Source organism: Carcharodon carcharias, chromosome 32 (assembly GCF_017639515.1).
Source record: "Carcharodon carcharias isolate sCarCar2 chromosome 32, sCarCar2.pri, whole genome shotgun sequence".
NCBI lineage: Eukaryota > Metazoa > Chordata > Chondrichthyes > Lamniformes > Lamnidae > Carcharodon > Carcharodon carcharias.
Genome location: NC_054498.1, coordinates 23,050,284 through 23,074,041, shown reverse-complemented (window position 1 = coordinate 23,074,041; position 23,758 = coordinate 23,050,284). Strand labels below are relative to the sequence as shown.

At 42.0% G+C, this 23,758-nt stretch overlaps 1 protein-coding gene across 5 annotated transcripts in view; it reads right to left on the bottom strand.

Moving 5' to 3' along the window:
- sin3aa (SIN3 transcription regulator family member Aa) overlaps nt 1–23,758 on the bottom strand; it is a 133,755-nt gene that overhangs the window by 18,519 nt on the left and 91,478 nt on the right. For all 5 annotated transcript variants that reach the window (XM_041178345.1, XM_041178344.1, XM_041178346.1 and 2 more), the window contains 6 exons: nt 22,687–22,925; nt 18,605–18,788; nt 15,197–15,776; nt 11,989–12,158; nt 8,120–8,293; nt 5,283–5,375 (listed from right to left, as the gene is read on the bottom strand). In XM_041178345.1, coding sequence (XP_041034279.1) covers nt 5,283–5,375; nt 8,120–8,293; nt 11,989–12,158; nt 15,197–15,776; nt 18,605–18,788; nt 22,687–22,925 — 1,440 coding nt within the window. The remainder of the gene's footprint in view (nt 1–5,282; nt 5,376–8,119; nt 8,294–11,988; nt 12,159–15,196; nt 15,777–18,604; nt 18,789–22,686; nt 22,926–23,758) is intronic.

The window sequence follows — 23,758 nt, the reverse complement described above, 5'->3', positions numbered from 1 at the left end:
GTTTTAACTACACCAAAGTTATCTGAGTTCTTCACTCTGCTTGAACTCAGGCCGCTACTGCCAAGAGTGGATGGGTATCATACTCGTAGATCTGTATCAAAACCCATCTTGTGCAGCTACTAGGAGTTGGAAATTAGCATCCAGACTAGACTGCTTTCTGAATTAAACTGGATAAAATTAATATTGTAAACGGCACTCACAATCAAGAGTTTGAAAAATAGTGTCGGTAGCTATCATAAAGCTCGCCTCTAGAGGAAGCCTGAGATATCAGGTCAAAAAGCAGCCAAAATACAAGTGAAGTGAGCTCTAACTTTTTTGTTTATGTCTCCTGCTTTACCAGGATATGGTAGCCTAGTGGTGACCGGCAGTGGTGCAAGACCACGAGTTCAAATCTCGCCATGGCAAGTAGTGAAACCAAACTAAATAAACTTGGTCAGTTGTGGCCCGGCACCAGCTTGAGTTTCACAGAATACAACTGAGAGCCTGCCACTCCTTTCCATTCTAGTCTACACGTGACTCCAGTCTGACAAAATGGAAATGTGGGCAAGTGCTACAAAGTTCAAAAACAAATTAAACATCTGACAAACGTTTAAACTTGGATTGGGACAATCCTAATACAGTCAGCCCTGCAAGGTCCTCATTAGCATAACATCAGGAGAAGGAGCTTGAATCACAGATCTATCAGCTAACATTGCAAACTCCCAACGTAATTCCTGGGTTTGTCCTACCAGCAGGACAGGCCCACTAAAGGCGAGGGAACCGTGATATAGTCAAGTCAAGTGACCCCAGCAGTTCTCAACATTTATTCCTGATTCCATGAAGTTTCAAATAATGTCAAGAAAATATCCTGATCACCACCTACTGTTTCTCTCAATGCACAAATCAGATTCAAAAAACTGGAGAAAGCTCTGAGAGAAATAAGTTCACAGAATGTATTCTGAATAGGGGTCTGTCCATTGTCTATCACAAAGTGTGGCTTGATAGTACCACCATTGACCAAACTGGCCAAGTCCCGAGGTACAAAGCTGCCAGACCGAGAGCATGCATCAGGTGGCAAAGGGAGCTAATATAAGAGCATTGAAATGACCACCACACAGTCCTTGTGAGGACAAAGTCTCATCTCTACAGTGAGTACCCACTTCCATTGGGTAGAATGGCACTATTGCCATGCTAAAGAAACATCTGGCAACCCAAAGCATCAGCATCTATAAGGCTCTGTGAACCAACAGTGGCAGAATTGCATACCAGCACAATGTGTGGCTTCATAGCTCAGCAGATCCTTTACCATGATGGTCATCAAGCTAGAGGACAAAATGGAAAGTGTAAAGGCGTACCAAATGTATCGTTGAATGAGGTACTTAGTGGTTATTACCTGCATGTTGAACACCAAAAGCACAGGCTATAGTCAGAGCAAAGCAATCCCTGAAACAATGGAGTACAGCAAAGTCCTATAGCTTTACCACAGTCAGTTGTGAATGGTTGTGGACTGCCAAGTAAATGAACAGGAGGAAAAGACTACATGAACATCCTCTCAACCAGTGGAGTGAAGCAAACAAATCTAAAAGCAAAAGCTTAAGCACTTGCAAATGTCTTTTATGCGCAGTAAACAATTCTATATGGGGCATCGTGAAGTCCCCAATATCACAAATACCAATTCAGTTCATTATTTGTGATATTGTGTAGAACCTGAGTATACTGGAGACAATTAAGGCAATGAGACCCAATAATAAACTTGCTGCAAAGCTATGTCCTGCACACCAGAGTGAACTGCTCTCTTAGCCAAACTGTTCCAAAAGAGCTAAGACACAGACATCTACTGTGGAATACTTCACAGGTATATCCCATTCGAAAGAACAGGATAAGTCTCACCTGGCCTATTACTACTCTTTCATCCTTCTTCCAATCAATACTAATGGAAGGAATCATCAACAGTGCCATCAGGCAACATCTACTCACCTGTTTGCTGATGTTCACCATCTGGTTCCACTAGAAGCACTTGGCTCCAGACCTTTTTACATCACCGATTGAGACATAGGCTTAAGATCTGAATATCAGAAGAGGGATGAAGTGTTGCCATCCTTGATATTAAAGCAGCATTCAATGAAGTATGGCACAAAGTAGCCTTACTAAAACTTGGGTTAATTGGGTGGAAGCCAGTTAAAGAGAAAACGCTTCAGTGGCTAAAGTCATACCTGACACAAAAGATGATGTTTGTCGTTGTTGAAAGCCAGTCAAGCCAAGGATGTTGCTGTTTCTAAAGGAAGCATCCTTGGTCCAAGCATCTTCAGTTGCTTCATCAGTGGTCATACTTCCATAATAAGCCATGAATGGGGTTGTTTGCTTATGACTTCACAGTGTTCAGCTGTATTTACAACTCATCTGATAGTGAAGTAGTCCATACCAATCAGAATCTACATAACATCCAGGCTTTAGTTGACAAGTGGCAGGCATCATTCATGCCACCCAAGTGCTAGATAACAACATCCCAAAAAGACAGCCCAGCCATCTCCCATGACCTTCAAAAGCATCACCATCAACAACTCCTCCACCATCAAGGTCTTGAAGGTCAATAATGGCTATAAGCTCAACTGGACCAGTCAGATCAACACCATCGCCATAAAAATGGGTACTCTGCAACAAGTAGTTGACTTGCTGTCCCCTCAAAATGTCTGCCACATCTAGCATGCTCATTAGGTAAGTGATAGAATATTTGTTAACTGCCTGGGTGGGAACAGCCATATCAGTCAATAAGCTTGGCATCATGCTGAATAGTGCTGTCTGCTTAATTCCTGTACCATGAAATACTGACATTCTCCGTACCCAGTGCATGCACTGTGGCTGCAATATGTTTAACCTGCAGGATGCAGTGCAGCAACTCACAGCAAGAGTATTCTAATAGCACCTCCCTCCACCACCATCCACTATCACTAAGGACAACATCAGCAATGCTGTGAGAACTTCATCCTGCAAAGTTCTCCTCCAAGAGGTATATCATCCTGACTTGGATATATTTGGTGTTCTTTGTCATCTCTGCATTAATATTCTGGAATTTCCTCCCCATCAGCTTCACCACTAGGACTGTGATGATTTAAGACTCACCATTGCCTGCCCTGTGCAACTAGGAGTGGCAATAAATGGAGTCTTGTCAGCATTGCCCTTATCCAACGAATAAATTAATAAGAGAAGAGAATAACAAGAATTACATTACGTAACTTACCACATATTGGGTTTTTCCAATGTTTCAAAGGAAACAAATGTGTTTGTGCTGTTCATCTAACTGATGAGTGTTCTGTGCAAATCATCTTTCCTCTCAATGGAAGGAAAGGTGAGGTGGATAAAACTTAAGTGTAAATTACTACCAACAAAGATAAATTAGATGTCAACTTGATTCATCTAGTAGCATTCTCATCTCTTAGCTTGGTTCAAATCCCCATCCGGAACTTGATCATATGTAAAACCAAGCAGAACGCTGAGGCAGTACCAACTTTTGAATGAGACATTAAATGGCCAGTTCCAATGGTTCAGAGGAACATTAAAAAAAAAAATCACAAAGCAGTACTTGGAGATAAGTAGAGTGCACTTTCCAGTGGCCAGTGTTCCTTCCTCAACCATCATCACCACAAACAGATTGACTGCTCATTCAGTTCACAGCTGTTTGTGGCATCTTGCTGTGTGCAAAACAGCTGCTGCATCTAAATCACTGTATTTCTAATTCAATGTATGTGAAGCATTTTGAGACATTTCTGGGAAATGCAATAAGGTGCTACATAAATGCAAGTCTTTAGTTCCATCATTCTTACTAAGTCAAACAATACTTGATGAAAGTTAATGATGGGAGCAAAGAATTGCTCAGTCCTTGTACCCAACAAAGTTACAGTGGATTTATGCTAACTGTGTGAAGTTCACAGACCCTACAAATCAAAAGGGGCAATTTCAAATATAGAAAAGCCAAAGATTCCAAGAACTCACAGAATTAGCTTTTCAGTATCTCTATGCTTCTTGGTATTTAGTTAGATTCTATGAAATTTAGCCACACTTCCACATAAGGCTTTGCCAATTTTGGGCAAATGTGATGAGGACATTAACCACATTATCAAATAACAGTTCAGTAGCACTGAAGATGCTCAAAACAAAAACAGAATTACCTGGAAAAACTCAGCAGGTCTGGCAGCATCGGCGGAGAAGAAAAGAGTTGATGTTTCGAGTCCTCATGACCCTTCAACAGAACTGAGTGAATATCAGGAGAGGGGTGAAATATAAGCTGGTTGGGGGGGGGGGGGGGGGGGAGAGAGAAGTGGGGGGGGCGGGTGATGTGGTTGTAGGGACAAGCAAGCAGTGATAGGAGCAGATAATCAAAAGATGTCACAGACAAAAGAACAAAAGAACATAGAGGTGTTGAAGTTGGTGATATTATCTAAACGAATGTGCTAATTAAGAATGGATGGCAGGGCACTCAAGATACAGCTCTAGTGGGGGTGGGGTGGAAAGACTAGCAGGGCATAAAAATTTAAAAATAATGGAAATAGGTGGGAAAAGAAAAATCTATATAAATTATTGGAAAAAACAAAAGGAAGGGGGAAGAAACGGAAAGGGGTCGGGGATGGAGGAGGGAGTTCAAGATCTAAAGTTGTTGAATTCAATATTCAGTCTGGAAGGCTGTAAAGTGCTATTCACTGAGTTCTGTTGAAGGGTCATGAGGACTCGAAACGTCAACTCTTTTCTTCTCCGCCGATGCTGCCAGACCTGCTGAGTTTTTCCAGGTAATTCTGTTTTTGTTTTGGATTTCCAGCATCTGCAGTTTCTTGTTTTTATCAAGATGTTCATACCCCATTTCCCTTTGGTAGCCAATTCTATCCATGCAAACCACCATTTTTCTGAAAATATGCAAATCATCTCACAGTATTATTTTGTTCAATCACTTTTATCTGGGATGTGGGCTGGATGCGTTGCTGCAGTGAAGTACTTGAGCTTGAGGTTCAATAAACTGACACATGCACAAGCTGTATTGAAGCAGAGTCCAAAAGGAAACACAATATAGGAACCACAACATTACGTAGAAGAAAATCTGTGTATTCCCTTTGTTGTTATATGTACAATTTTGGAAAAAGAAGTTTTATTCATACATGGAATTTAAAAATTGATCTAGATTCTCCAAATCTAGCTGCTCCTGGCAAAATAAAACTATCCTGCCGCATAGATAGGACCCCAGGTACTTTAAACTCTTGGCTGGGAGCACCCCTCATCATTCATCAATCTCAACTTCAGTTTTGAGTCAAGCGCACCTCTGCTTCCACAGGATCGTCTGAGTTTTCCTCTTCAGTGTCCAACAGGTCAATGGTTAATGACACTTGTTCTCGGCTGTGGATGAACGTGAGCTAGGGAAGAAGAAAATAAATAATAAAATTGAATTGCTCTAAAGTATACCCAATATTTGTTTTTACAGTAATATTACATTCAACTATCAACTCACATTGAGGTAACACTCCACCAAAGATCTCTGCAGCTCAGCATAATTTTATTAAGTTATATCTTAAGTATATACATATATAAAAAACACCTGTCTGCCCCTGCCAAATTTATTTCTACCTATCAACCACCTTCCAATATTTTTAATCCCTTTTCCCCCAAAATGTATATTGAAATGAAAAGGAGTGAATAAGCTAAAAATGTAAAGGTCTGCATGTTACAAGGGGGAGGGGGGCCCCCAGGGGGTTCATCCCGCCCCCACCTCCAGAAGCAAAGTCGACGAGAAGCCAACTTGCTGCACGCCAGCCCGCCCCACAGCACGGTGGACAGGCTAAACTGCCGGACAGTGGGACTTCCGCACTTCACTGTGGGAGTGGGGGGGGGAGTCCTGCCCTCAGAAGCTGCCGACCAATCCGATTGGCCAGTAGATCCAGCATCTAGGAGTTCTGTAGTGGGCACTGCCAGGACTTTAACTAGTCGCAAGACGGAGGCGAAGTGGATCCTGGAGCAAGGTAAGTCTGGATATTGAGAGGGTAGGGTGTGGCCAGTTTAGAGAGGAGATGGTGGTGTGGGGATGGTGGGTTTTGATAAGCAGGCAGGTAGGAGCTGCCCCCTCTGAAGACTGTTACCACCCACCCTCTTCCATCCCGGCCTTTTAAAAACTTAAAAAAAAACAGCCTGCCCACTCCCGTCCAACTGCCCACATCAACCATATTATGGCGTGGGCAGTGTATTATCGGGGTTAACTGGCTTGTTAACAGGCTCAATTGGCCCTTGATTATTTATTTAAATATGGCACCTGCCCACCTACTGTGTTATGGGGGTGGGCTCGGGTGTGGTCAGGGAAGGTGGTGGATTGGGCACGTGCCCGATCATGTGTCCCCCAGTCGAAAACAAGCCTGGACGGGTCACTTAAAATCCAACCCAAAAGCAAATTTCAATGGGATAAAAAAGGAATTTGGACCAAATAAATTGGGATGGCCTAATTTGGACAACTCTTGCCCAGCACCTGAGACCAAGGGCCTCAAAATACAATGGTAGAGGGATTACCAGACAGGATAAGGTATTGTCTTTGGGGAAACAACTTCAAAGTCTGGCTCATCAGCATTTAAAGCAACTTCTTTTGTCCTGTAGCCTCTTAAAAAAAAAATGTGTGCGTGAAGACACATTACTTTTAAATATAACCTTAAATATAACTGATTTTCCCCAAACGCTTTTTGTAGAAAAATGGTCAAAAAAAATTCCAAAATGTGACAAAAATGCTAAAGTGGTATAAAGCTGTTAAAAAAAAGAGCAAGTGAGATCCTCGGTTGCATAACTGGGCACACAGTAAAAAAGCAAGAAGCACTGATACAAATCATCGAATGAACAATAATTAGAATATTGTGCCCAGTCTTGTGTCCTTTACAATTGATGCCATGGAAAGGGTACAGTAGAGATTCATTAAAATTATTCCAAAAATGAGAAGTTTCAGCTACGAGAGACTAGAGAAACTAGAAGAGGGGAATTTAGGAGATCTGACAGAAGTGTTCAAAATTAGGGTTTTGATCATGTAATTAGGGGTAAGAGTGTTTCTGCTGGTGGATGAGTTCATGAGAAGAGTAAATTGGTTTAAAATTATTACCAATAAACAAAAAAGATAGATTAGGAGTTATATTCTTAATCCGGTGCGTTAAAAACATGGAAAAATTGGGACAAAAATGGAAGGCTAATTGAGAATATGCTTGTATTACAATTGGCACATCAATGCACTGCAGTCCACTGCTCACCAACACTGCAGTTGGAACACAAATACCCTATATATGTGGTGTTAGGGCCTGACTAGGTATTGGATCAAAGCAGAGCGTGACTCGAGGAGGGGGTCTTATTCCCCTCAACTTCATTAACAGTTCAGCCCTCCATTTATATTCCACAACCCAAAACCACATTCCTCTGACTCTAACTGCAGCCTGAATGCCTCACCAGGTAATCGACAGAAATACAAGAAGCCACATGGGCTCCACCTGTATTGCAAAGTTCTACTGTTCTAAGAGAAGGGAGTGGAAGAATGTCAAACTTGTAGACATGCCTGCCAGTTTATAGTTTAATCCTCATTAACAACAATGAATTCTACTGCACATCTGCATGAGGAGATTTCCTCAAATATGCATTCCAAATCCAAAATGCATGAAATACTTTTGTAGTTGGTAATGTTTAAAATTTACATGAATTGTTACAACTGCACAATACACTTTAATGCACCCCATTACATCACATTACTTTTTTCTCTATGCAGTCACCATTTTACAACTCCAACTGGCACACAAGTTCCTAGATTTACTGAGTTGTTTTCCTCAAGAATTGAAGCCACTACTTACGTTGGGCTCCAAATGAAAGACCAAATTCAGAACACCTTTGGGGTCAGATATTGTTTTAATGTCTTCATTATTGCAGTACTAAACTCCATTCAAAAGAACCAAGTTATGATGTGATATGATCACCATGTGATAAATCTGCATCTTTACTTCAACAGTCGTTGAGTAAAATTGAAGTCACACTTTGACCCCTGTTCTATGCCACTTGCCTCAAATGACATTCCTGCTCACACTATCCTAAAATGTCATTCAAACGGGTTGTGTGTCAATGATGAACCGGTATCTGAATGCACACTTACCTTAAAACAGTTCTCATCTGACATGAGTTGTTCAGCCTTGCGTTGGTAGTTGCTTTCAATAACAGCTCGGGAGGAAATAGTTGCCAGGGGACCTCCAGTGGCACAGTTATTACTTTCTGCTAGGTACAGATCGGTCACTTGTATACAGATTTCATCACTCACAATATGCTGCAGCTGTAAAGAACAAAAGCACAAAAAGCAGGGAACAGGTTAGTGATTTAAGTAGATCTTTAGTTTTAAGATCATGTTGGAAATTTAATGACTAGGGAGCAACCTTCTTAATCTCAGTGCCAGTCAAGCTAAGCAACCAGTTCATTCAGAAAGGCTAATAAAGTAACTGGCACAGTGATAACACCATGGCACAAATACTCTGAAGCCCCAGTGGGCGAGGTGAATGCTCACACATGTAACTTCTCAACTCCAAGTTCCAAATTTCAGCCTTGCCACTGTGGGGAGAACCTGAGCGGGATCAGCTCAGTGCCCACAAAGAAGGGCCACCCAGGCTACTCTCAGCCTTCCAGATGGGAATCGGTCAACTGGTATGTAACATGAGGAGACTTAAGGAAAGAACACACTTTTAAAAATAAAATATATTGGGTGATGTACTTTCAATGACTGATGATTGTATGAACCGATAACTGATGAACTGCTGTTCATCCACAGCAAACTAGCACTGATCGCAAAGATTGTATTTCTATTGCCAATCCCATAGTTTCCAATTATTGTGCAAAAAGAATTATGAAACAAGACATACCACAGGCACCATTCAACCTGCCAGGAAAGGCCTCTCATTTTGAGTTTTATTCCTCACTGCTCTTGCATTTGCCCCAAATTAAATGAACACAAAAATGGAGTTTGAGATTGTGTTTTCCCCTTTAAACAGTAAAAGAAATTCCTGAAACGCAGGTGGATTTTAGCATTCCTGTTTGAACAATGGAGATTATCGACCAAATAATATATTCTGAGGGAAAAGCTGCAAACAAGTAAATAGGGAAACCGTTGACAGTGTACAAGCTCAGATAACTAGATCTGTTTAAAGCCAATTTCAGAAAGTTCCTCTGTTGAGAGGAGGGAAGGACAGTCAATCTGTCTGTGCTCAGACTTCTGGCAGTGTTGCTGCTGAATCAGTGGCCTGCTCCACTTCCTGGCTGGGATCAGGAACCAGACATGTAAAGAAATCTGGAGAAAAACCTGGTTCGCAGCAACTTCTTTAAAAAAAAAATTAAAAACAGAAATCATGTTTGAGAAGACCATTCGCTCCATTGATAGTTATCCCTCTGATAGCCCAATGCCACAGCTATCATCCAGTACTGTAATGCCATGAGCAGAGTCATATGATTTTTACTGCCTCAGGGAATCACCTAGTGGCTATAGTCCCTAACTTAACAAGAGCTCCAGGCAACACAAATACTTAAATCCTTTAATAGTAAAACGTGTTGCCTATGGCAGGAGAATCCAGGTTCTTTGCCATTGCTGAGTAATAAGGTGCACCTTGAAACCATCCTGACCATAAAATAAAATTGGCCTTGCTTGGCTGCAAGTGGCCATAGGCAATAGTTTAAATAATGAGACTGAATTTCGAGGTATCACTTAAAAATATTGTTACAGAAAAATTCTAATGATCCACTGGTGCATCATTACGGGACAATCTGAATACACTCTCCAGGTCATGCAAAACTACAACAATAACTTGTATGTACATAGCACCTTTAACAGAATAAAACGTTCCAAGTTGCTTCATGGAGGCATTATAAACAAAATATGACACTGAACCACTCAAGGAGATATTAAGGCAAATGACCAAAAGTTTGGTTAAAGAGATTTTAAGGAGGGAAGTGAAGTTGAGAGGCAGAGAGGTGTAAGGAGGAAATACTAGAGGTTAGAGCCCAGGGAACTGAAGGCATGACCAACAATGGTGGAACAGGGATGCTTAAAATATTGGAATTAGATGAGCACAGATATCTCAAGAGGGCTGTGGAGGATGAGGTTACAGAGATAGGGAAGGGCGAAGCCACGATGGGATTTGAAAATAAGGATGAGAATTTTAAAATCAAAAATCAGTTTAAACAGGGGCCAGAGTGGATCAGCGAGCACAGAACCAATGGGTGAACAACATTTGGTATGAGTCAGGACGTGGGCAGCAGAATTTCGGATGACCTCAAGTTTAGGAAGGATAGAAAGCGGGAGGTCATCCACTCATCCTTTCTGAAGTTCCCAATTTTCCAATGTGCGTCTGGAGTCACATGTAGGCCAGACCAGGTAAGGACAGCAGCTTTCTTTCACTAACGTCCTTTAGGGAAGGAAATCTGCTGTCCTTACCTGGTCTGGCCTACATGTGACTCCAGACCCACAGCGATGTGGTTGACTCCTAAATGCCCTCTGAACAAGGGCAATTAGGGATGGGAAATGAAGGCTGGCCTAGCCAGCAACTCCCACACCCCATGGACGAATTAAAAAAAAGATCCCTATCCCACTAAGTATTAAGATCAGGACAAAATGGAAGTCAGACAGTGTGACGTAGCATGAGGAAAAACTTGAGTCCCACCCCTCCCGTGGGGCAGCTACAGTACAACACTCTTGAGAAAGCAATGGAAAAGATCTGCTTTAACTGATTAAACAAATCTCTGAAGGATGAACAGTCTTTCTGTCCAATTCCCAGTTTGATCCAGCTGGACCACCAAGCAGTCCTGCTAAGCATTGCAACCTACACATCAATATTTCAAATAATAGAATCTCTTATTTCTTTGTAGAGGGAACTAAGAAAATGTTAAAGTGGTTACAATATTCTCCAGAGTAACTCAACTGGCTGTTGTCTGTAGCTACTGGATTATTGGCTGCACTGTCCAGCAGCACTAATTGCTTTTTCAGATATCGCCTGTAGCATTTAAGGGAAATAATTCATAAAGTACTTGAGAAAGGTAACCACTCAATCTAACAAAGTCACCTTTATTATTCCTCAAATTTTCCTCCAATTCTTAATTTTTCTCCTTTTTTTCAGATGTATCAATTCAAGATACTGTTACTTGCTCACTAACTCTTAGTGGCCGTCCAGAATAACACTTCATTCCATTCTTTCATCTTTCCCGTAGAGAGGTCCTCACCCTGCATCCAATAGGCAGGCTCACTGTTAAAAGACTTCAGAGACCCCTGATTTCTATGCTCACTCTTCATTTTCACATTTTCCACAACTGCTAGCCATATCTTCTGCCTGCTCCATAAGGGCAGCAGATCACTCATTGCAAACGCTAACTTGGTTTAAGTCCCATTCATCCATTATCTATACCCCCCAAAGCATTGATTTCAAAAGTCCTTTACAGGTCTCTTTATAACTTGTCTCCATCTTGTCTCCAAACCTCTCGCAAGCGCCATGTCCCCTGCTCAAACCTTCTAAACTTCAGCACGGTACACCTCTCCTCCCTTTGCCTCCAGCACTAGCAATACAGCTTTAAACCATCACGGCACTGCACTTAGGAATTCTCTTCCTACATGTCTCTGCCTTGCCACTTAGCTCCTAAACTTCAAATCCCTTCTCAAGAACCATGTGGTTGACCAGTCAATCTGCTCCCATCTCCCCAACTCATCCAATTTCTGCTCGAGTTCAATCAGCCCTGTGAAGCTCCTTGGGTCACTGTGTAACATTATATGTCCTATATAAGTGTAACTTGATGCTTCAAATACATGGCCCCTCTGAAAAAAGCAAACAACTGTTGAGTTTTCCACACGTTTAGTTTGTAGGGTTCTCCCAATATTCACACCAGGGATATTTTATTTGGGAAGGGACTGGAGGGGAATATAAATATCTGATCAAGTGAAATTTAGATCAAAGCCTAGGAAGGAATGGTAAAGAGTTCTGATTCACTGCATCTTACCTGCCTGACTATACTCTGGATGAGTTTATCCATTGTAAAAGCGATGAATGCATGAATAGTAAACATTTCCCGAAGTGTGTCCTCATACTGGGAGGAGTCCATGTTGCCATCCAGAAGGTTCCGTACCATATCAAGGAAAGCTGGGTAATAGTCTTCCACATCAATATCCACTGAAATTTGATAAAATAACAGGTTACACCCATCAAGCCTTGCACAATCCAAGCAATTCCCATCACATATTGTCCCTTGCACATAGGCCCAAAGCTCCAGCTACACAGAGCCCAAAATAAACAGGTCTCACACATATACAAATCAAAGTCTCTCCCTTCTACTGCCACATGCAAAACTCAGCCCCTTTCACTGCTGTCACATACATATAAAGCACCACTCTTCACATCAGACATAAACAGCTCCTCACAAGACCCCCAACCTCTTGTATTACAAAATTGGAAACAGGATCTGGAATACACTGCCCGAAAGGGTGGCGCAAGCAGTTCAATAGTAATAAAAAAGCAGAATTTTTTTTTAAAAAGGTGAGAAACATGTTAAGTATTGATGTTCAAAGGGACTTGGGTGCGCTTGCACAAGGAACGCAGAAAGTTAGCATGCAGGTGCAGCAAGCAATCAGGAAGGCAAATGGCAGGTTGGTCTTTATTGCAAGAGGATTGGCGGACAAGAATAAAGAAATCTTGCTACAGAGTTTTGGTGAGACTGCATCTGGAATACTATGTACAGTTTTGGTCTCCACATTGTACTGCCACATGCATTGGGGACTGTACAGCAAAGATTCATTAAATTGGTCCCTGGGGTGCCCTATGATGAGAGGTTGAGTAAATTGGACCTATATTCTCTGGAATTTAGAAGAATGAGAGGCAATCTCATTGAAACCTCCAAAATTCTGAAGGGGTTTGATAGGGCAGGCGCTGAGAGATCATGTTCGCTGGCCGGGGAATCTAAAACACGGGGGCACAGTCTCAGGATAAGGGGGCGATCATTTAGGACTCAGATGAGGAGAAATTACTTCACTCAAAGGATTGTGAATCTTTGGAATTCTCCACCCCAGAGGGTTGTGGAAGCTCCATTGTTGAATACACTTAAGGCTGGCATAGACAGATTTTTAGTCTCTCAGGAAATTAAGGGATATGGAGAGTGGCCAGGAAAGTGGAGTTGAAGCTGATTGTTTTGAATGGCAGAGCAGGCTTGATGGGCCATGTGGTCTACTCCCGCTCCTACTTCTTTCGTTCCTTGCATTTAAAAGGGAATTGAATTTACACTTAAAAAGGAAAGATTTTCAGAGCTAAGAACAGGGGAAATGAGACTAATTGATAGCTCCTTCAAAGAGCCAGCACAGGCAAATAAGCCGAATAGCTTCCTTCTGTGTTGTATAATTTTATACAAAAGCTACCACAATTACCTTTCTACTTTATTACATCAATTACAGATCATAGTACTCGATTAAAATTTATCACCCTCAAGGAGATGATTTTCTAGGAAGCACAGCACAAGTAACGTGTCAAAATATCACAAGGTTACAATGATCCTAGCTACTGTGACATCCTAGATTCCCTCTTGTGATCAAGTTACCATAACCTGCACGCCTCACAACCCCAGTGTTTCAGCTTTTATAGATAGTGGTTCCGTTCTGTTAATCTGAGAACTCTTTCACTGCATTGCCGTATTACTTAAGTTTTATTTTCTTCTCTAGTAACCAGCCTAAAACAGAATGCGGAGTTGAGAAGATAGAGGTTGATATTAATATAGAATTTACATTATTATAGGATTATAGTTACAACAACAAAGCTAGTCACTCCCTCTTTTATTTTATTGGTTGGTCTTTGTATCAGAACAGTGCAGGTAGGAAAGAATTGTCTCAGGAGTGTCTCAATGCACTTCACATAGAATGGATTAGGTTGTGAAATTGTTATTATCGTGTAGCTGATCACAAAGCAAGATCTCACAAACAGCAATTAAGTGAATGACCAATCTCTGTTTTCCATAGTGCTGAGTGAAGGAGGGAAACATGCCAAGATAGTGGGTGAGCTCCCTGTTCTTCTTGGAATAGAGCCTTGGTAACCTTTAACATCTACACGAACTAATAGAACAGACAGGGCCTCACTTGAATGTCATATCAGGAAGATGTAGCCTTCGACAATGCAATATTAACTACTGCACTTGAATAGCAGCTTGGATTACGTGCTCAAATCATGCAGCTGTGAGCTTAAATCTTTCGACTCAAGAGGTGAGAGCGTTACCACAGACACTAGTAGGTTCGCCTCCTCAGCACAATTTATTCCTGCTGTTTACTAGCAAGTCCTAGATTGTGTTAGCTTTTCGACATTTTACAGATGCCGCAGGGACATTACCAAAAGTGCTACTACAGTATAAAATATCTATGTACCAGAGTAAGAAATGTGCCAAATAAAACTCAAAATGAATTGCAGTTTACTGGGGATCACAATTACTACAACAGATTTCATACAGGCAGTGAGCCAATACACCTACAGCCAGAGACAATCTGTGCATTGGGGGATGCTGCAGTTCCAAATATGTTCTGCACAAAACACTCAAACATTAGGATAGAGTCACGCCACTATTACCAATTCAGGTTCACATGGAACATAAACACCAGCATGGATCTGCTGGGCCACTTGGCCTGTTTCTGTGTGATTCTATGTAAACTCTCTCAGTTCATCAGCACAAAGCTGTCAAAGACTTCCAACACAATGGGTGTGAGGTATTTTCTGATTACTGAGCCAAGTTAACAAACTGTGCACTGTTTGGTCCATGAAGAAATAAACCTTCATTGGCCTATCAACTGCTTTCCATCTAGGAATGGTTTTTATTAAATTTGCGGAAATTTCCCCTGTTGGCAAGTCGACTGATTGGCTGAAGCATCGCCGTAGAGCAACATTGCTTTCTCCATGGCAACACCTCAGCCAATTAAAGACAACTTGCCAACCAATTAGCAGCCTTTTCTTCTGTAGTATAAATTGCTGTGACCATTTGAAATTTGGCATTTTTGCATTTGTCCTGATGAGTGCAAGTTGAAAAGCTTCGACAATATATTTTTCTTTTCAGAAATACAAAATATATTATAAAGATCCTGTCAGACTATTACATTCAGTGTGTTCGTGGTGGGAAAATAAAAGTGACTGTTCTTATTATTTCCCAATTGGGTAAGATTGCTCACATTCCCGTGTATACTCACTGGGTTCCTTCAGTCGAAGCTGAATAGCAGGACTGTCATTTTTGTCCCGCTTTCCTGTCAGCATCTCCTGTTCCCTCTCTCTGCATTCCTCTTCAATCTGCTTCTCTGCCTGGTTGTAGATCTTCAGGAGTCGCGAGCACAGGATCTGGTGAAGCCGGATGAAGATGTACCAGTTATTGTTCACAAAGAACAGGTTGTACACGTCGTCCAAGCCTCGCAGCTTCTGCGCTCCTGTGTTACTGAACATCAGTTTTGGCTTGGAAGGGCTACCTCCGATGCCATTGTGCTTTTTGGTTGCCCCCGTGCTCTCATCAATGTCCATCTCCTCATCCTCCTCGTCCTCTTTCTCATCTTCTACGTCCGAAAGCTCGCCACGCTGAGCAAATAACAGATCAGGGATGAAGTGATAAATTATCTGTTTGATTTTGTATTTATCATCCTTCTGTATCCCAGCCTGCCGCTTCACGTGATGGATAATGAGAGAGGCTGCATCCTCCATGATCTGCTTGTCCTCGTAAACAAAGGTTAAATGAGAACCGGATGTCACATGCGTGTGATCTTCAGACGCCTGTTCTTGTCGCTAAAAAGCCACAAATAAACAGAAAAGAAAAGATGAGGCATAAATGTATAAAAGCACAATAAAACCCTTTAAATAAGTACAGTTAAAAGAGTTGATGTTTATTTAATGCATTTCAAATTTTGTCATGTTAAAGTGCTGGATCGATAAACTTTTTAATTTTCATAGAAAGACTTGCAATTATATAGCAATTTCACTGCCTCAAAGTGTCCCAAAACGCCAGTAAGAACTTCTGAGCTGTGGTCACTATTGTAATGTAGGAAAATGCAGCAGCTAATTTGTGCACAAGAGTCCATAGGCAACAATAAGATAATGATCAGATCATACATTTTCCATGCTGTTGGTTGAGAGATAAATATTGGTGAGTACAGTAGGGAGAACTCCCATGGTTCTCTTAAAAATAGTGTTGAGGGGTCACATCTGTCTGAGAGGTCTCAAATCTCACCCAAAGGACAGCGCCTCCAATAGTGCAGCAGTCTCTCACAGCTGCAATGGAGTGTCAGCCTAGTATTATGTAGTCAACTTGTCGGAATAGGGATTTAACTCACAACCTTCTGATTCAGAGGTGAGAATGCTACCGACTGAGCCACGACTGACACATAGATATTCAAATTGGTGCAGTATTGTAAGAAATGAAAGTAATTGAATTCAGAAATGTTTTAAAGTTGCCAACAAAGAGTTTGACTTGAATTTGTTACCGTCTCAATGATATTGACCTGTGAAACGAACCATTAAATCTTACTTGAAAGCACTCCAAACTAAAATTATATAAGGGGACTCCTATCATGTTATGCACTTGCAAAGCCAATTCAGGGTGCAGTTTCTTTCTGCTAGCAACAATCAGGATCAATGATGCACAAACACCCATCGCTAGCCAGAAATGAAAACTGCCAAACTTCAATGCTTGTGATGGACACGCACTTAGCAGACACCAGCGGGTGACATCATAAGTCTGCCAGGAGCTAGAGAAAAATTATTTGCTCAGCAATTTCACAGAGCAAGTGCCTGAGCCCCAGGTATTAGCTTCCTTTAGGGTATGGCCTAATTCAAGAATGTTTAAGGAACAGCAGGCATGAAATCTCTGCGTTACTAAACACTAAAACAAACGCCCTAATATCCCACCATACCAACCAGTGAAGAATAAGAGCCTTGATGGTTAACTGAAAACTTAAAATGCCCCTCTTAAGAAGAGACTGTTAGCTAAAGTTGAAGCACATGGAATTGAAGCCCAATTATTGAGCTGGTTAGGAAATCGGCAAAGCGGCAGGAGACAGAGCGTCAGAATAATAGGCATGTATTTTACTGGGCAGGATGCGACTACTGGTGTCCCGCCAGGGTCTGAGTTGGGGCCTCAGCTATTTGCTGTACTTGTCAATGACTTAGATGATGGGACAGAAAACCACATTTCCAAGTTTGCCAATGACATAAAAATAAGCAGCATTGTGAGGAGTACAAATGGAAGCATAAAATTACAATTAAACGATTCAACAAACAGACAAAATTATGGCAAATGGATTTCAATGTAGGCAAATGTGAGGTCATCACATTTGGACCTGAAAAGGATAGATCAGAGTACTTTCTAAATGGTGAAAAGCTAGAAACAGTGGAGGCCCAGAGAGACATAGGGGTACCTACTACATAAATCATTAAAATGTCCTGGACATATATAGAAAATAATGATAAAAGCTAATTAATGGAATGCAGGCCTTTATATCTAGAGGACTACAATACAAGGGGTAGAAGTTATGCTGCAGCTATACAGAGCTCTGGTTAGACCATACCTGGAGTACTGTTCTGGGCAACACACCTTGGGAAGCATATATTGCTCTTGGAGTCAGTGCATCGTAGATTTACCAGAGTGATACCCAGACTCCAAGGGTTAAATTACAAAGAGAGCTTACACAACTAGAATTGTATTATTTGGAATTTAGAAGGTTAAAGAGAATTTGGTTGAAGTTTTCAAGATATTATGGTGAACTGTAAGAGTAGATGGACAGAAACTAATCCAGTTGGTTAGGGAGTCTAGGGCTTGAGGGCACAGTCTAAAAATTAGAGCCAGACTTTTCAGGACCTGAAATTCGAAGACATTTTTACACTCAAAGGATAATAGAAGTTTGGAACTTGTTTCCAAAAATAGCAATTGAAGTGAGGCCAAATGTTAATTTTAAATCTGGGATTAAGGGATTTTTGTTCATCAAAATTATTGAGGGACATAGGGCAAAGGTGAGCATATGGGGTTGTGTCATAGACCAGCCATGATCTCATCGAATGGCGGAATGGGCTCAAGGGGGTAAATGGCTTCCTCCTGTTCATATGTGGCAATTTCATAAATCTGAAGAGTCGTCAAAAGCAGGTCATAAGCTTGAACGCTGAGAAATCATAGCTATTTTCTTTTTAATATCAAAGAATGCACAAAAAAACTTCACATTTTTTGGTCCCCTCCTGAAAGCTCCCTGTGTCTCTTTCCCACCTTGTCCTACTCTGTCATTTCCAGTTCCAACTGATTAGCACATTTCCGCAACAGACAGCAGTTTCTAGGCAAAATGTCAGAAAGTCCGAGCAAACTGGAGTCACAATCTTCCGGTGAGCTTGGGCATCACCAAGCAAAAATGGGTCACCCTTCTCAGCGAATGATCAATCCAACAATCAAAGCAATTAGGAAAATTAAGGTCAAAATGATTACAGTCAACAAATATTTCAACAAATCCCTCACCGCCAGCAGTAGGTATGAGGTCCTTCCCACTGCATCTTGAAATCATCAGTCAGAAAACAGTAGAAACCTTCCACCTCTCACAAACAAACAAAACACCAGTTGCAATTGCACTATATACCTCATCATATATGCTCTCTATCTCATTCAGCAAGCTTTTGGAACGCAGAGTTTTGGTATCATTCTGTTTGAAGTTAATTCCCTGGTGATCAAGAGACTTCAGATAGTACTTCTCGTTCTGCTCTCTCCAAATCTTATTAAAACCTCTTTGTGCTTCTCGCCATTCTTCCTCCTTTGCTTTTAATCTAAAAGAAGAAAGGCAAAAGAAAAATTATAATGAAGAATACCAAGTTACAATTCATTGTGTGAATGAGACAGGAGGAAAGAGAACAAGAAGGGCAAATTAAAAAGCAACGTTTGTGAAATGATGAGAGAGGGAAAGTATTGGCCACTGCACCACGTTGGAACCCAAAATTAATATATCCACAAACCAATTCCCAACCACAAGACTGCTACCGAGGGACTTGGGAAAACTAGACAAAGTCATCCTAGGGCATTGCCACAGTTCCTAGCAGCCAGCTTCAGAATGGCACCAGTGGCAGCACTTTGCTGACTCCTGATTGAGAGGCAGATCAAACAATGGGAGTCAAAGTAACGAACACATTTTAAAGACAGATCTGTGGATTAGAGTTCCAACAATTAATTCTAATGCCATGGGTTATCCTGCTTTATGCTCAAAATGCATTTGTTATTCTTTCATGGGATGTGGGCAAAGCCAGAATTTGTTGCCCATCGCTAATTGCCCTCGAGAAGGTGATGGTGAGCCACCTTCTTGAACCGCTGCAGTCCATGTGGTCTAGGTACACCCACAATGCTGTTCGGAAGGCAATCCCAGGATTTTGACCCAGTGACAGTGAAGGAACAGTATATAGTTCCAAGTCAGGAAGGTGTGTGTCTTGGAGGAGCACTTGCAGTTGATGGTTTCCCATGCATCTCCTGCTCATGTCCTTCTAGCTAGTAGAGGTTGCAGGTTTGAAAGGTGCCACCGAAGGAGCATTGATGAGTGGCAGCAGTGCCTTGTATATGGTACACACTGCTGTCACTGTATGTCAGTGGTGGAGGAGTGAACATCTAAGATGGCAGATGGGGTGCCAATCAAGGGGTTGCTTTGTCCTGGATGGTGCTGAGTTTCTTCAGTATTGGAGCTGCACTCATCCAGATAAGTGGAGAGTATTCCATCACACTCCTGACTACGTCTTGTAGATGATGGACAGGCTTTGGTGAGTCAGGATGCAAATTACTCACCGCAGAATCCCAGCCTCTGACCTGCTCTTGTAACCACAGTATTTAAATGGCTAACTCCCAGGATGTTGATAGTAAAGATTCATAGGTGTTTACAGCATAGAAGGCCATTCCGCCCATCATGTCTGCGCCAGTCAACAAGGAACTGACTACACTCATCCCATTTTCCAGCGCTTGGCCCATAGCCCTGGAAGCTATGGCAACGCAAGTGAATATCTAAATACTTCTCAAATGTTACGTGAGTTTCTGACTCAACCACCCTTTCAGACAGTGAATTCCAGACTCCCACCACCCTCTGGCTGAAAACATTTCTCAACTCCCCTCTCAGCCTTCTACCTCTTACCTCAAATCTATTCCCCTTGGTTATTGACCCCTCTACTAATGGAAAAAGTGCCTTCCTATCCACCCTATCTATGCCCCTCATAATCTTGTACACCTCTATTAGGTCCCCTTTCAACCTTCGCTGCTGCAAGGAAAACAACCCCAGCCTGTCCAACCTTTCCTCATAGCTCAGACCTTCCAGCCCAGGCAGCAACCTGGTAAATCTCCTCTGCACCCTCTCCAGTGCAATCACATCCTTCCTATAATATGGTGACCAGAACTGCACACGCAGTGCTCCAGTTGTGGCCTAACCAGCGTTTTATACAGTTCCAGCATAACATCCCTGCTCTTGTATTCTTGGCTAATAAAGGCAAGTATCCCATATGCCTTCTTAACCACCTTAATCTACCTGCCTTCAGGGATCTGTGCACACCAAGGTCCCTCTGATCTTCAGTACTTCCCAGGGTCCTACTATTCATAGTGTAAATCCCTTGCCTTAATAGCCCTCCCCATGTGCATTATCTCACACTTTTCACAGAATCATACTGTGCAGAAGAGGCCCTTCGGCCCATCGAGTCTGCACTGACATGTGAGAAACACCTGACCTACCTACCTAATCCCGTTTACCAGCACTTGGCCCATTGCCTTGAATGTTATGACGTGCCAAGTGCTCATCCAGGTACTTTTTAAAGGATGTGAGGCAACCCGCCTCCACCACCCTCCCAGGCAGCGCATTCCAGACCGTCGCCACCCCCTGGGTAAAAAAGTTTTCCTCACATCCCCCCTCACCTTGAACTTGTGTCCCGGGTTTTCCGGGTTGAATTCCATTTGCCACTGCTCTTGCCTGACCAGTCTATTGATATCCTCCTGCAGTTATGGCTATTCTCCTCACTATTTACCAATTTTCATGTCATCTGCAAACTTCTTGATCATACCCCCTACATTTAAGTCCAAATCATTTATCTACACCACAAACAGCAAGGGCCCCAGCACTGAGCCCTGCGGAACCCCTCTGGAAATAGACTTCTAGTCACAGAAACATCCCTCTACCATCACTCTCTGCTTCCTGCCTCTCAGCCAATTTTGGATCCAACATGCCACTTTGCTTGGATCCCATGGGCTCTTACTTTCTTGACCAGTCTGCCATGAGGGAACTTATCAAAAGCCTTGCTAAAGTCCATGTAGACCGCATCAAATGCATTACCCTCATCAACACTCCTGGTTACCTCCTCAAGAAATTCAATCAAATTTGTCAAACACAACCTTCTCTTAACCAATCCATGCTGATTATTACTATTCAGCAACGGTAATGCCATTGAATGTCAAAAACTTATTCCTGTTTCAGAATCGGTATCCTGCACTCTATGATTAACCCCTTCAAATTTCCTTTACTGCTTTCTCCCTCTCCCCTGGAGATGATAACTGTTGGCTCTGGTTCCACAGGCACTAACAACCCTTTAATATCTCACCCAAGTTGCCATTCCTCATGTGTGAGTTTGGACGAGAAATGACAATGGGCTTTTTGACCACTTCAGCCCTGTCTTCACTTCACCACTCTCCTTAATTCTTCCTTTAGTTGGGTACTGGTTTCAGGAGGATCGTGGGTATATACAGTCAATGGATAACGATCAAGAATGGAAACCACAGAAATCACATCTTTCTGCCTGGAGGTGCTGAAATAGAAACTGCAGAGGTTGGGACTATTTTCCTTGGAGCCGAGAAGGTTGAGAGGAGATTTGTTAGAGGGGTCTGAACAAAGTAGATAGGGAAAAACTGTTCCCTTTGGTGGAAGGATTGAGAACACGTGAGCACAGATTTACAGTAATTAGCAAAAGAAGAAATGGTGACATGAGGAAAAGCTTTTTCACGCAGCAAGTGATTAGGATCTGGAATGCTCTACCTGAAAGTGTGGTGGAGGCAGGTTCGATTGAGGCATTCAAGAGGGAATTGGATTGTCATCTGAAAGGGAAGAAGGTGCAAGGCTACGGGGAGAAGGCAGGGGAGTGGTGCAAGGTAAATTGCTCCTATGGAGAGCCAGTGTAGACATAATGGGCTGAATGGCCTCCCTCTGTGCTGCAAGCATTCTGTGATTGTGAAAATACAGAACAGTACCATACCCCTGCTACTTCCTCAGTTGGGACTGGTCACCTCAGTTACAAAAGACTCAACTTACAATGAGCTGCTTTGCATAGCTAAGAATGCACTTTAACTTAGCTTTACTGTTGGCAAACGTCAGCAAACAAAATATTTAATATGTTTGCAGAACATGCCTGTGTCTGCTATTTTTACACTTTAACCCATTTATTTTGGATGGAGTAGCACCTACATGACAAAAACAGAGGATGCAAACCCATCAAACATTGCCAACAGCTATTTAGGCTCAAGGCATTTATACATTGAGACAAACCAGTACCACTTTTAATACAGTACAGGAATTGTCACAAAGATGTCAGCATTAATTTTATCTTATTACTACAGTGCCAAATATATAAATGCTGATATCCTAAAACAATAATGTCTGGATTTCAATATATAGTACATTTAAAACACTTTTCTAATACACTGCCAGATTGAATCTACCTTTTCAGCACAATGGGAACTGCTACTGCAGGGTTCTTTTTCAGGCCGTCAAGAATGTCCGCAGCCTTGTCTGCATATATCCTCTGAATGGCCTTACGGTGAATGACTTCTGAAGTACCACCAAGGGTGTTATCCAGACGAAACTTAGCTTGCTCCTCCGCTGACATTCGTGACAGCTTCTTCTGAACAGTCTCCAGGACACGGATCGTTGCTAGGTTCGTTTCCAAGACAACATCAAGCTGTGCCGAAATATCCAAGAACAAAGAGCTTGCAGTTAATAAAGTTTTAAATTTCTATGTAAAAAAATTACTGAGGAACTTTTGAAAAACAAAGTCGGACATCAGATTCTTAACGCTCTCCTCTACATTGGGGAGACCAAATGCGGGCTGGATGACTGCTTTGCAGAACACCTTCGGTCTCTCCGCAAGCACGACCCAGACCTTCTGTTGCCTGCAATTTCAACACACCATCCTCCTCTCATGCCCACATGTCCGTCCTTGGCCTGCTGCAATGTTCTAGTGAAGCCCAACGCAAACTGGAGGAACAGCACCTCATCTTCTGATTAGGCACTTTACAGCCTTCTGGACTTAATACCGAGTTCAACAACTTCAGACTATGAACTCGCTCCTCTAGCCTCACCCCTTTTTTGATCCCTTTTTAAAAATTAATTTTTATTTACTTATTTTTATTCATTTAATCATTGTTTTATCTTTTTTAATTCCATTTATTATCCTTTTTCCCCAACCACCCCCGCCCCCCCCCCCCGCCAAAAGCCATCAGTCACTTGTTCTCTGTTGCTCTTTCACCCTTGTTCTGCCATTAACACATTCTGCTTTCTTACCTTTATGCCACTACCAGCACCTTCTTCAGTCTTTACCACTATCATTAACACTCCCTTTGTCTTGTGTCCGTGTCATCTTTGTCAATTTCTCCTTAGGCCCCAACTATCTCTGACCTTCTATCCTGCTTCACCTGCTCCACCTCCCTTAAACAGTATAAATTTCATCACATTGCCACTTCTCTTTAGCTCTGAAGAAGAGTCATACCGACTCGAAACATTAACTCCGTTTCA